Source organism: Hemibagrus wyckioides, linkage group LG06 (assembly GCF_019097595.1).
Source record: "Hemibagrus wyckioides isolate EC202008001 linkage group LG06, SWU_Hwy_1.0, whole genome shotgun sequence".
Taxonomy (NCBI): Eukaryota; Metazoa; Chordata; class Actinopteri; order Siluriformes; family Bagridae; genus Hemibagrus; species Hemibagrus wyckioides.
This window is the reverse complement of record NC_080715.1, coordinates 16847797-16861657: the sequence shown is the minus strand read 5'-3', so window position 1 is coordinate 16861657 and position 13861 is coordinate 16847797. Positions and strand designations below refer to the sequence as shown.

At 36.5% G+C, this 13861-nt stretch overlaps 1 protein-coding gene across 1 annotated transcript; it reads left to right on the top strand.

Moving 5' to 3' along the window:
• The first annotated feature begins 6901 nt into the window (after positions 1 to 6901).
• On the top strand, positions 6902 to 8444 carry dlx2a (distal-less homeobox 2a). The gene is made up of 3 exons (XM_058391086.1): positions 6902 to 7419; positions 7594 to 7778; positions 8103 to 8444. The coding sequence occupies exons 1-3, from the start codon at positions 7101 to 7103 to the stop codon at positions 8430 to 8432; spliced, it is 834 nt and encodes a 277-aa protein (XP_058247069.1). The 5' UTR covers positions 6902 to 7100; the 3' UTR covers positions 8433 to 8444.
• The last annotated feature ends 5417 nt before the right edge of the window (positions 8445 to 13861 follow it).

The following is a 13861-nucleotide window of genomic DNA, read 5'->3' as shown; positions in this document are numbered from 1 at the left end:
TGATTTGAATGCAATCTTCACAATTACTTAAAATATCCAGAGGAGAAGGGAATTGTTGGAGCCTGGTGCTGTCTGTAATATGGTTAGAGTTTACAAAGAATTAAGTTTACAAGAATTACACTTTACCAAGAAATAAACCTCCTGATGTCAAAAGATATATAAGGTATAAAATGGTATAAAGTGTATACCAAAATACAGAATATTTAGAGATAAAGAAAAGGTATACAACATATAAAATCCCCCAAAATATTAAGCAAAGGTGCAAATTAAAATGATACTATAGTAAAGTATTCCATCAGTGGTCCTCTCCAGCCTTGGCTTTCAGCATCATCAAAGCCCATTTCTGCTGACGTAGCAGAATAATAAAACCATAGCTCAATAGCCAAAGTAATTTCATGATTCCTGCCAGCTATACATTAAATATAATTTCTCTTTTATACATTGAAATTCTCTGAACTAAGAGGCCAGGCCTTATGTGGTAGAAAATGGTGCTATAAGTGATTTATAGATCACAGTGAATACTGCAGATCCATTAGTGAAATGTAATTTTCCCTGGTGAAATATTAGCAGTTAGAGTACCTAGGTATTCACTGTTCTTGCTCTGATTGATCCAGGCACAGTTCAGACACAGTTCAGCTCTGAAAGTCTGGAAAGGAATAAATGAAATCTGACGCCAGCATGATGGCAACCAGTACCCATAAACTTAAAAAGGAATTCTCCTGTCTTGCTCTCAGTGTTGCTGGGATAGTCTCTGGGTCCACCGTGACCCTAACCAGAATAAATCAGTTACTGAAAGTGAATGAGTAAGTGAGTGTCATTCACTTGGCACTATGAGAAAAAAAGCTGTTTAGAAATAAATAGCATGCAGACCTTTGAATATGCAGACCTTTTCATTCACATTCACTGGCAGCCTTCTCACAAGCCAACACCATTTATTTCCATTATTAGATGTAACATGTGATACCATTATCACACCTTATCTTCACCTGGATAAATAATACTCGCTGCTTAAACATGGACCACACCTAAAAAAAATTGTTATTTTATTATTTGCTCTTTTTCAGGCTTTCAAAAAAATTCATCAAACATGTCACAGCAAGTTAAATAGCCCATGACATTGTTACAGAAAAGTGTTGGCAATATGGCAGGTGTGTAAACACTGGTGTCCAATTGTCTGAGGATCCCATTTTGTAAACATGAGCTTCAGTTGCTACTGCTATGGGACACATCCTCTTACTCAGTCATGGCAGATGTGGTCCTAGGAAACCTGACTGATGTGGAAAGTATTGAGAAAGAATAAGAACTTAGTTTAGATTTAGGTGTAGATATTTGCAGTAGATAATCAGGATGGTCGGGGCCCCTTTAAATGTGTATTCAGTCTGTCACAATTTGGTCTTCTGTGTGCATGAATGCATGTATCGAAGACACAAGGAAAACATCCAACTGCTTTTACACAACACTGTGCACTGGTGTGTGGAACCTCACAGATGTTGATGAATGACAAGCCTGCTTAATGCAAGATAAACTCTGACAGTGTAAGACAGTTAGTTAGATGGTTACCCCAAGCTATAATCTTTTCATGTAATAATATTTGTAATATAAATAGAAATAATTAGTACCTACATTTATATTTAATATTATGTTTCATGTTACATACAACAGAATTGTTATTATTTTTTAAGTGCAACACTTAACTGGCTGTGCTAGTCTAATACTATTGCTAACATTTTGTACAACCCATTCGTCATTGTATAGGTTTGTGTGTGTGTGTGTGTGTGTAAGAGAGAGACAGAGAGAGAGAGAGAGAGAGAGAGAGAGAGAGAGAGAGAGAAACAGATGAGTGAATAGAGAATAATAGACAAGGTCACTTGTCTTTGTTATTATGGCTACAAAAAATACATGGCACCAGTTACAGTAAATATTTTTCTTCTTAGACTCTAGGAAAAGTGCATGTGAGTTCAGTGACATTAAGTATAACAATAAATTATACATAGCTATTTGAATGAAAAATCAATTATTCAGAATGAGGTTATGCCATTTGGATGATATCCCAGTGTTTATGATGCCGACCTTTCAAACTTTAAAATTCCCAAGAGCCATCAGAAATAGGTTTCTTGAATGCTTCCTCTTCATCATCACGCTTTTACTTTCCTGCTGTGATTTTGCTTTGCTTCATGATGGAAGAAACAGGAGCCATTGGACAGTCGTTAATTTTAATATTTGTCTTTGTGTCTGTAATAATGTTCAGCATGTATATTGCAGTGCTTTCAAATATTTACATCATTCTCACCTCATCAAATCTCTGAAGTATATATTATTGTACTGCATATATATTGTATAGTAACAAATGTCAAAGAAAGGTATAGTATTAGGCCTAAAGATGGTTAGAACATGCATAGTCTTTTGTCGGGTGATTATGAATTTGCAGATGTGAGAGTACCTGCTGCCTGATGTCAAAATGGTGCTAACACAGTTCTACAGTTGTGGCTCCTTTCACCCTCTGGACCTGACTGATTCACCCTGATGCTATGACTCTACACTTGTGACTCACTTTTGACTCACTTTCTGCTCTTGTGACTGGTCCCCCATGAATACCATTGGATTTGCACTTCCCAAAAAACAGTTCATGCAAGACTCACCCATGTTGTATTGGATAATCTAGATACTAAGATTTGCAGCTAGAGTATACATTTGTTGAAATGTAGAAATGTCTTATCCCACTCCAGGTGTCACCAAGAAGAGGATTTCTTTTGAATTTGGGTCTTCTCTAGGTTTCTTCCTCATGTGGTCTAGGGGTTGGGGGCTACTGTTGCCTCTGTAGCAATCGCTAAGCAGATAAATCTCAAAGGCAATTGAATTTGTTATGGTTCCATATAGTAATATCCCAGGTCACCTGTTGAGGACAGAGAGTTTGATTTTTAACAAAAAAAAAGAAACATAAGGACAATCTCCAACAGCAGGCATAATCTAAACATTATAGAGTATGTCGCCAGTGTGTTTATTCACTCGGCCTTCTCTGTTTGAAACTCTCTACCAAAAACCTTCTGTGTGTTTGACTGCAGGGTCATCACTTCAGACATCAAAACCTTTACCCATTTGATTCATATGTAAGACTAAACAACACAAATTAACTTCTTATTTTATTTAATTGCCTCTAGACACCATGGCAAATTACTTCTAGCCACCATGGTTTTTCACAGATTAGGATATTTGGGAAAAGGCAGACAGGCTGCCGCTAAATGAAACAATGCAGCACATGTGGTTGAAACTGACAGCTGTACTTCGGAAAGCAGCTGAACATTTGATGATTAGCACAGCTGAATGGTGGCACACACTGAGTCAGTGGTATTTCATGTCATCTTGCAAATAATGGTAGACTACATTGCTCTCAACAAAACAGGAATGTTCTATCACAACACCCTATCAGTAGTAAAATGCTGAAGGATTTTACCAATTCAGGAAATTCCTCTACTACTTTTAGTGTTCGGTAACCTTGTGTCTTGCCATGCCAAGCTTCTGCACTCCTCTCCATGATCAGAGGCCACAGAACAACAGTGAGCTACAGATGAGTGAAATCTAATTAGAATCAGACTGAGAACAGAAGCCAGAAAAGACATGACAGAAGTGGATAAACATATTTGTTTATACAGTTTATACAGTACTACTAAGAGTTTTAGCTGCAAGCTGCTTGTAAACTATAGAAACTGACTTTGATTGTCCCTCTTACTATTCTATTTCATATGAATAATCATTTCAGATGTTTCAGACAGCGATCCTGCTTCCACCCCATCTAAGGGCAAGACAGATGGCTAAAAGTTCAAGATATGCAGCTACTGACCCCTGTTGGCGTGCTTCTTTTACACAACATCTTTTTGAATAATGGATTTATACAACACCTTAGATTGTAATAAATACATTGCAAAAAAAATCAAGCATTCTATCTGCATCTTGCTTTATTACTGCTGTTTGAATGTGTTTCTGAGCTGTCACGTTCTGTGTGTCAAACAAAATTATTCAGGAAGCATGTAAAATACTCATCTCTTAAGTCCTCAGACATGCATTTTTAAGACTGTCAAATTCATGATTTCCCAGGTCATCTTGAACAATCTGTCACAGTCTCATTCTACCTTAAACACATGCCCACAGGAACTATCTTTTTGCCCCTGTCAGATCGTTTTTCCCTGTCAACACAGATGTTAGTAGACGAAATGTAGCTATACTCCTATCATTCCTGACCTTGGCAAATATATCGTGCACCACAAATATGTCAGGTGATATGTACATCAATATTTTGAGTGATATATGCTTTGCATCACAATATTGCTGGATTAAATAAGGAATAAATCTAAATTAAAATAATAATAATCAATCATGAGGTGGTGTGATGTAATTCAACATGGATGCTTTGTTGACACCCAGTAGAATGAGAATTCCTCTTACACCACAGGATTTTATTGAAAAGTTAATTAATGAAAGTTATGTTTTAACCAATTATAGTTACCTCTCTATTTCCTATAAACGATTGTTATAGCAGCCTTGAAAAATTGTTTCCTTACAAACCATTAATTTTATCTCTTTAATTTAACAAGTTAATAAAGACCAAAAAAAAGCAAGCTGGTCATGTTAGTAACAATTGTATACCACTGAGTTCTCTGTCCAGAAGATTATCTGTGACAAAATACATACTGACATGAACAACTCCCTGATACCCAAAACTTCTTCCATAAATGTCAATTAAACATCTCCTTACTAAGAGCATCATTATAAGGACGATAAGTTTTTCTTTGTTAATTAACACATTTAATTGTCTTATAAGTCAGACTACACAGTCTATTGTGAATGAGAAGTCAGTACAGAAACAGCCTATTAGAATATACATTTGTGGTTTACTTTCCAGCTGCAAGTATTGTCAGAGCTGCTGTTCTAGATAATTAATCAACACTTGCTGACCAGTCAGATTTGAGAATTCAACAGCTATGTGGTATAATATCTTATAAACTTATAGTAAATGCTATGTTTAATTCATTCAACGGTTTGTGACCTGTTCTGAAGTATTGGTCCATCAGCACCCAACACTTCCGTAATGCATGTGCTGCATCGCCCCCTTTCGGTCTGCTGTATTTATTGCGGGTGCCAATTAATCGCAGTAATACCTCTGCACACCAGAGGGGAAGCTAATGTGTCATTTTGACCACCACATGCAATAACTTTTTTTCCCCCTTTTTTATTGAATTCTCTCTCTCTCTCTCTCTCTCTCTCTCTATATATATATATATATATATATATATATATATATATATATATATATTTTTTTTTTTTTTTTTTTTTTTTTTTTTTGAAAATTTTCAATTTACAAAATCGAAAATAATAACTTGCATGAGAAATCATACACTCTAGGAAGTATACACATATACACCTAAATATATCTCCAGTCATATATCTATAGTCACTGGATATGTGCTTAAGCAGGATCAATATAAAAGAAACAATTTTTACAAAATGGAAACAAACAAAAAAACAAAAATTTCAAAATCCTTAGACATGAGGGGATACAAAACAAGCTTTTAAAAATGAATAGCAAGTTACTACAGGTGGTCTAAATAATAGCTATATATACAGGGAGTATGTATGTGTACCATGATTATGGAAGCTATAAATCATACAACATGCAATATAGAGAGAAGGAAAAACATCTGGTTGTATGGAAGAAACGCTCTTACTTGATCTGAAGTGTGAAAATCATACACATATTTATTGGTCTGTAATAAATCTACTGTTGTATAAACACTTCAAAGACATAATAATAAATAATAGAAACTAATAATAATAAATAAAAATAAATGTAAACATTGCATTCAAATAAATGTAAACAAACAAAAGCAAACATTGCATGGATGGATAAATAAATAAATAGATAGTCCAGCTCTTAATCTTCCATTGTATGTCTTTGTGGTTCATGTGTAGTTGGGGTTACAACTTGTGCTGTATCAGGTTACGGAAAAAAGGCTCTATCGTGGTAAATAAATTAACTGGGCTGTATACAGAATTATTAGCAGAATCAATGTTCACTTTACTAATATTCTAACATGTGTACTAACATGATATATCACTTATTCAGCTAAAAAGCTTTCCTTGGCCACCCTTATGATCAACCATTAACCTTAGTCTTAGGGGTGTTTATGCCAACAGATGTCGCAACAGGGCGAGAAGATTCGTGAGACTGAGTACTGACGTGAGGAAGTCCGTCTAAAGCATCTTAAGATCAAGTGAAAACAATGGGTTATCAGAATTTGTGAGTAAATTACAGAGGCATTTCAGTTTACTTGTCTGGGTGTTAAAAAGTAAAATGAAGTAAAAACTGAAAAATCTTAGAAAGTAGTCCAAAATAAATAAATCTTTAAAAATCAATGTTAATGAAAGTAACAAAAATGCCTATGTTTGTGCATTACGTTTGCGCATCTCATTCATTCGTTTATTTTCTTTTTATGTAATTTATCTGGCCTACGTAGGCCACTTATGCATGCATGCATGCGCGCGCACGTGTGTGTGTGTGTGCCCTAATAAAGAAAACTTGGATCAAAGTTGTTTTTTAAGCGTAAACTTGTTGAATTTTTTTCTAATTTTTTATTATGACATATTTTCAGTCAGAAAAATACAAAAAAAAAATAGCAGCAAAAGTTGACGATTTTTTAAGATCTTTAATCTACTGTTTTATTTTTCCGTGTATGGATGATTGCTTGTATACAGATATGTATGTTTGCAAGCATTAAAGCGCTAAAACTTGATTTTTGTGCAGCTCTGTACATCGCTCTGCGTTTTTCTGAAGCCTGCCTTCATTGGCTGTTCGCGGCGCGCAGGTTCGGCCTCCCACGTGACGCGCGATAAATGCCGCCTGCTGCACTCCTGAGCTGCAGACAATCACGCTCCTCGGGCAGGGAATGACAGTCTGTTCTCTAAACCTCACCGGAATGACAGCTACTACGAAAACAAATTAGTAACTGATCGTGAATTTTATTTCTGCTTTTTTTCCCACGCGGTTTCGTAAATAGATGAGTGCCTATCCATTATTTGCACGGTTTTATTTTGTTTGAGCATTAACCATGACTGGGGTGTTTGACAGTCTCAGCACAGATATGCATTCCAACCAGATTACCTCGAGCGGTTACCACAGCTTGCACAAGTCGCAGGAATCCCCGACTTTACCCGTCTCTACCGCCACGGACAGTAGCTACTACAACGGCCAGCAACCGAGTCACTGTGCAGGCTCACCTTATGGCCAGCTCGGCACTTATCCGTACCACAACAACGGTATGAGCAGCGTCCAGTACAACGCCAAGTCTTACGAGTTGGGCTTCAACAGTTCCTTCAGTACGTACAGCACATACGGCTCTAGCGCATCGCCTACTCCTACTGACGCAGGTAAAACGAGCACGAGTGTGTTCTTACACAGCAAACTACAAGCGTAAAATCATTAAAAAACTAATCACAGTCTGTTTTACTGTAGTGATCAGAAGTGGCTTTGCATGTAACCTTTCTTGTTTACCACATTACTAGTGTGTCTTGGTAGTCTAAAAATGCTTTATCTCATTGTAGAAAAAGAGGAGAACGAGCCTGAAATTCGCATGGTGAACGGGAAGCCAAAGAAGGTGCGCAAGCCGAGAACGATTTACTCGAGTTTCCAGCTCGCCGCCCTGCAGAGGCGCTTCCAGAAGACGCAGTATCTGGCGCTGCCGGAGAGAGCCGAGCTCGCCGCTTCTCTGGGCCTCACGCAAACCCAGGTGAGTGTCACTGATCACGACTGAACGAGCAAAGCATACGTGCAATTAAATAAGCATTAATTATGTTCAGTAAGATATTTATTTTTTTACAGTTTTCCTGCAATATATCCTGATATAATCACGTTGTACATGCCATTCAGTTTTACATTTACGTATGATCTTATAATAATAAAATCACGATATATTAAAATCATACTTGTTGATTTATTAAAACCTGTTGATCGTATATAGATACACCCTTACACTACTTATTTTTTTTAGCTATGTGTATTTTATATGCGTTTATTTATTCTGACCGAACCTCATCTCGCTTTATTATTCCAGGTGAAAATCTGGTTTCAGAACCGCCGCTCAAAGTTCAAGAAGTTGTGGAAGAATGGTGAAATCCCGCCCGAGCAACACGTGGCTTCCAGTGAGTCTCCGCCGTGCCATTCTCCTCCTGTTAACAGCGCCTGGGACTTTCCACCAAATCAGAGGATGAACAGTGTGAGCTCGGCTTTAGCCCCGAGCAGTGGCTCTCCCAGCACCACGGCGCCTTCCTTCCTCACCAACTACTCCTGGTACTCATCCACGAACTCAGGCGCGCACCTCCAAGCAAACGCGCTGGCACCGCACCACCACAACACAGCCGTCAGCGCTGGGACGATATTTTGACAACAACGAAAATGACTTTAAAAAAAAAAAAAAAGACTGGAGAATTTTTCGGGGAAATAGAAAAAGAGGAGAAAAACGAGAGCTTGATGTGACTAATAGGCCTCGTTTACTGAGAACTGCCGCGACTGATTATATTGGACAGAGATGTAGGCCTGCCATGTTCCTTGCTGCGTGTAATACTGTTTTTCTTTCTTCTTTTTTTTCATTATACACAATGTCGTCATCAGGCAGACGCGGAAGAATAAAAGACAATGCAATTATTTTTGTATTTATTTATTTTGTTTCTGGAGGCGGAAAATTAAAGGATAACATAATGCATTGCTAATGAACCACTAAGATCCAAAGCTATGCTCGAAAAGGCTCTTCACGCCGGAGTGAACTTTATAGCAGGATGTGTTAACGTCAGATTATGTAGCACAATTTCAAGCTGTATCGTGCCTTCAAAAAAATGACCTCACTTTCGTTTGTCCACCATGATGTATTTTAAATGTGCCCATCGATGTCCCATAATTTTGTTTGCTTTCTAAGTTGTACATAAGGTTAGTAGGAGAAACTTGTCCCTGTACTTGTATGTTTCATCGCGTCCTTCTGAGATGTTGCCATCATTATAGGCTTGTAGGTATAAGGTAGGGTTTTCGTTTTTTTTGTTGGATATATTAATGGAAAACATTATCGTTAAAGACTCAAAAGCTACTGATTTTCCCCCACTCAAAATTCACATGTAACACGTTTCTCGGAAATAGCCTACTTTTGTTTTAATTTATTTTTTATGTCGTATGCTGAATGAACTGTTCTGCCATTCAATGAAATGCGTATTTAAATAAAAATGTTTCATGTGAATTTTACGGGTTTTTTTGTTTTGCGATTTCAACTTTGAACACTGAAGAGGAAGCTGTTTCTTCTTCTGTGAACGCTTTTTGCTATAGGGCTTGTAGCGCACTGCTGAAATGTTTCAGATGTTTTCCCCTCTCTCCGGCCACGCCTCCTCCCGCTGCTCTGGCGCCAGACAAGCCTCTCAGCCTGTAATAAGTCTGGCTGAAGGCGTGATGCTTGTAAACGTTTCAGACAAAACTCACAAATTCACCTTTTGTCCCCCAACATGACAGGTATGACTACGCAGCCTACATAATGTAAAATATGAAAACCTAGATTTAGTGCTGACAAGAGGAGTAGTGAGATGGAGGTGAGGTGGAGATCATGATATGGGTTCAGCAGATGAGAAGGGTTCAAGTCACAGCATAAAACTGGTCTAAACAAAAATGAAAACACTGCACTCAATCTTCACCACCCGCCCATAATATAAGATGTGCACACTCCTTTGTAGGCCACTAAAGAGTAACAGTAACAGCGTTAAAAAAAAATGTTTTTGGTGACATTAATGCACGGTGCGTAATTTTATATTTTATAGACTGTTTAACGGGTTTACTATGATCAAAACATCTCACACGTACTGATTAGCTATATGGTTGATTGGGTATAAAATATTGGCCTAAGAAAAAACACAAAGAATATAGCGTAAGCAAATAGGGAGCGCACGACATATTTTCTCTCTACATGATCTCTTCAGCTGAATGATCAAAGCAGAAGACTCTATGTAATCAGGATGTACTTTGTCAGAGATGGCCGCATTACATATGTTCTATGTCGCCTCGGGGCTTGGAAGTGCACGAGCTCTCTGCAACCTTCTGATGTGCACCCTAGGAAACTCACAAAAGAAATTAGCCAGAAAGTTTACTCAATATGTCCAGCTTTACAAATAACAAAAAGAAGCCAGTTTGAATGGGGGTTTGTATAAGTATAGACCAATGATACTGCATGGGGTTAGGCTTTGCTAATAAAAACATTTTAGTGGGATGTTTTAAAGGGGACTAATAACGTGACATCATGCGCACAGTCACTTGTTTAAAACTATGAAGCGTGGATTTGAAGAGTCAGACGTTTGACCATCGGGACAATGGTTAACACCCATTATTATGTTAGGTTAGACTACAGTGTGCCTCTTGCACCATTCACAGACCACGACAGGAAATTAGAATAGATGATTAGAGAAGTAAAACCAAGATGTTTTAAAACTCAAACAAAGAGGGGGAAATGTCACTGTATTACAAATGAAAACAAATGTGGGCTATAAAGAAGTACCAGAGCCGCGCGTGTTCTGCATGCCGCCCTCTCTCTCCCTAAAAGATTAGTGATGATGCGGTGTTAGACACTTCCGGAATCCTGGAGACAACTTGAAAAATGCCATACCCCTTCCCTAATTTATACTCTGATCTGTAATTTCATCCACAATTGCTCCAGTTTGAGCATTCTGGCTCTCCGATCCGAAAGCCTGCAATTACTGTATAATTCTTCGCAATTTTAGATGTCCTAATATGGACTGTAATTTTTGCGCAAGACAATTTCCAGCTATTTCATGCATCAACATTGTCAAAGTTGCATGTACATAATAAATGGGAATATCAATGCATAGTTTTTAGCATAACATCTTGACTCGGCTATAATTATATCCGTTTGGAGCCTACGCAAAATTAGCCTGAATTGCGTGGTAACTGCTGCTTTAAATTTTTAAAAATTACTCATAATTTTCCCAAAGATTACCAAGATCTCGAGTGCACAATGTCATCAGCGTAATGAGGAGTAAACATTTATGCTAATAATCTGCAATTTTTTCCCCCAACAGCTATAAAGAGGGAAAATAAAGCTGGAATTTTTCAGTCTTGTTCAGTGTGCTGCTGCTAAAGCTCCCAGCCTTGCTGCTTACACCAGGCGCTTGCAGGGACCTGAAGCGTCCAGCCAGCGTAGTGACCACTGGATACTAAACACTGACACATATATGAATATACGCCTGATCTGCATACTCATTTCTCTTACAAAAGGTAAGAATAAAGCTTATCAATTCCTAACGTTTGTTGTCAGAGTTAGTTTTTCTTTATTGCTTTTTTTTTGCTCCTTTCCCAACGAGGATATAATATACAATAACGTAACTTTTTAATAATATATTAAATATTAAAAGAAAACCTGGACTTTTTCAGCCTTTTTCAGAGACTCAATCAGCTTTGAATTTTAATTTGAGACTTGCACAAATGAGAACATCTGGATAAAATATCAGTTACAAATAATTCTGTTTACTGTTGTATTGTATTATTTTAAAGGCTACATAAAACAAATCAACTGAAGTGAATAAAAAAAATTATTGTAATTTTATTTTTCTATTTTTTTTTATTTACGGTTTCTCCTGTTTATTGATTTAAAAAAATTGCGATCACAAAATATTTAATAGAAAGGATACATTACTATAACAAAAACGTGTATATATTTTTTTTCTTATGCTAAAAAAAATAATGCAACTTATTCTTTGTTTAATTTTTAAGCTAGCCTTTCTGTCATTTGTAGGACAAAATAAGGCAGCCCTTGTTCCATAATTTCACTACAGCCTTAATTATTCCAACATTGTGCTATTGCTAATTTTGTGCGCTCTTCCTATTGACAGTCCCTCGGTATACACCTGCAAGCAATTTGCCAGGCTTACTTATAAGCGAGCCGCTGTGAGGGGGGCTGTGGTGCACCTAAGTCGCTCTTTTTTTATCGCACAGCAAATTTTCTTTCAGTGCGCTATCTCCTTTGTTAACAAAAGATTCCACGTGCGAAAAAAAATTGCTCATAATTATCCTGTAGATGGGAAACTGCATTAGAATAAATAAGGGCGCAATGACTGTAATTATGTCTGGTTTGATGGGCTCGGCTCGTAATCAAGAGGAGAATATAGTGAAATAACGCTGACCCTCTCCGCTCCACAGCTGCATACCCCAGCCTCGTGCTTATAAAAAAAGAGGGAGAGGGAGAGAGAGAGAGAGAGAGAGAGAAATAAATACATCTTCCTTTCAATATATTTTATTAGGTTCGTGTCTGGATTTAGAATGTATATTTATATATAGTGTTTAATAATTAAAAAGTGCAATTTTGTTAGACATTGTGTGTCTCATTAATCAGTGAATAAATGACAATGAAAGATATTAGCTTAATCGCCTGCTTTTATATGCGTGCAAATTCGATTAAACGTTTATTCCAAAATTGTATTTCAATTATTTTCAAATATTACATTTTATTCAAAATATTATATTAACCACTAGTCATTAATAAAGCTTAACGTTAGGAAAAACGTTAAGCTTTGGGATCCGTTATCAAACATAGTATAATAATAATAATAATAATAATAATAATAATAATAATAATAATAATAATAATAATAATAATAATAATTGTTATTGTTATTGTTATAAATTATTATTATTATAAGCAAATTACTATATAAGACATACATCTAAAATGATATTATTAACATTAAATAACATTTATTATTATTATTATTATTATTGTTATTATTATTATTATTATTACTATTATTATTATTATTATTATTATTATTATTATTATTATTATTATTATTATTTAATATAACCAAATGACTATATAAAACATACATCTAAAATAATATTATTAACATTACATAACATTATAACATTTATTATTATTATTATTATTATTATTATTATCATCATCATCATCATCAACTGGAAAAGCGTGATTAATGTCTGTAACAATGATGTTGGTGTCGTTGTTGCGGTCTTAAATTTTTATGTTTTTTCCATCTGATTTGATCCTATATTGTTGACACTTAATATCTGAAACAAACATGACGATATAGCAGAGGCCCAAATAGTCTCTCCAAAATCTATCCATAAAAGAGATATAATTATGTAAAACCTCATATTCTAGGTTTTTGGGTCTCCTGAAGCTGCAGCCTGTAACTGCTCTTGACCACTATGGTTGGCCATGTGGAGCACACTGTGGCCTTTTCTGTTCAAGTTATAAAAGGGGAGAGACCATTTTTGCAGACCCCACATGAAGAAAGTCAAAATTTGTCAGAATGATTACTGCACTCTCTAGCGGGCGCGCGCACGCGCACACACACACACACACACACACACACACACCAACAAGACAAGTTTAGAAGAGTCTTAAATTGTGATCATATTCTTTTCTATATATCTTTAGATAAATATATTTCTTTTTAAATAATTAGGTCAATTAAATGATGACAATTTAAAGAAGTTCCACTATAAAATGTATACAAATCACAAACCATCTACAGTCAACATAAAAACACGACTGAACCGTGATGAAGATTTTCTATTTTTCCTAAACGATTATTTAATGTTCTCGGTGTGATACTGACTTTTCAGTAAAAAAAAAAAAAAAAAAGCGCAGTTAAACTATTCGCCACAACCAAGTGGTCTTCGGGGCCTGTCCGTAGACCCCCCCCCCAATCGACCCCCACCGGTCCTCACCGGCCACCACTATGCGCACCATCCCCCTGCTCTTTTCTGCAGGCACCTGTCTCGCGCTCAATTATTCACTTAACACATACG

What these genes read in the sequence shown, in the direction of transcription:
- dlx2a (XM_058391086.1), top strand. Translation starts at nt 7,101, where the DNA reads ATGACTGGGGTGTTTGACAGTCTCAGCACAGATATGCATTCCAACCAG. An exon ending in GCCTACTCCTACTGACGCAG is followed by an intron (nt 7,420 to 7,593) that starts GTAAAACGAGCA and finishes ATCTCATTGTAG; the next exon opens with AAAAAGAGGAGAACGAGCCT. An exon ending in TGGGCCTCACGCAAACCCAG is followed by an intron (nt 7,779 to 8,102) that starts GTGAGTGTCACT and finishes TTATTATTCCAG; the next exon opens with GTGAAAATCTGGTTTCAGAA.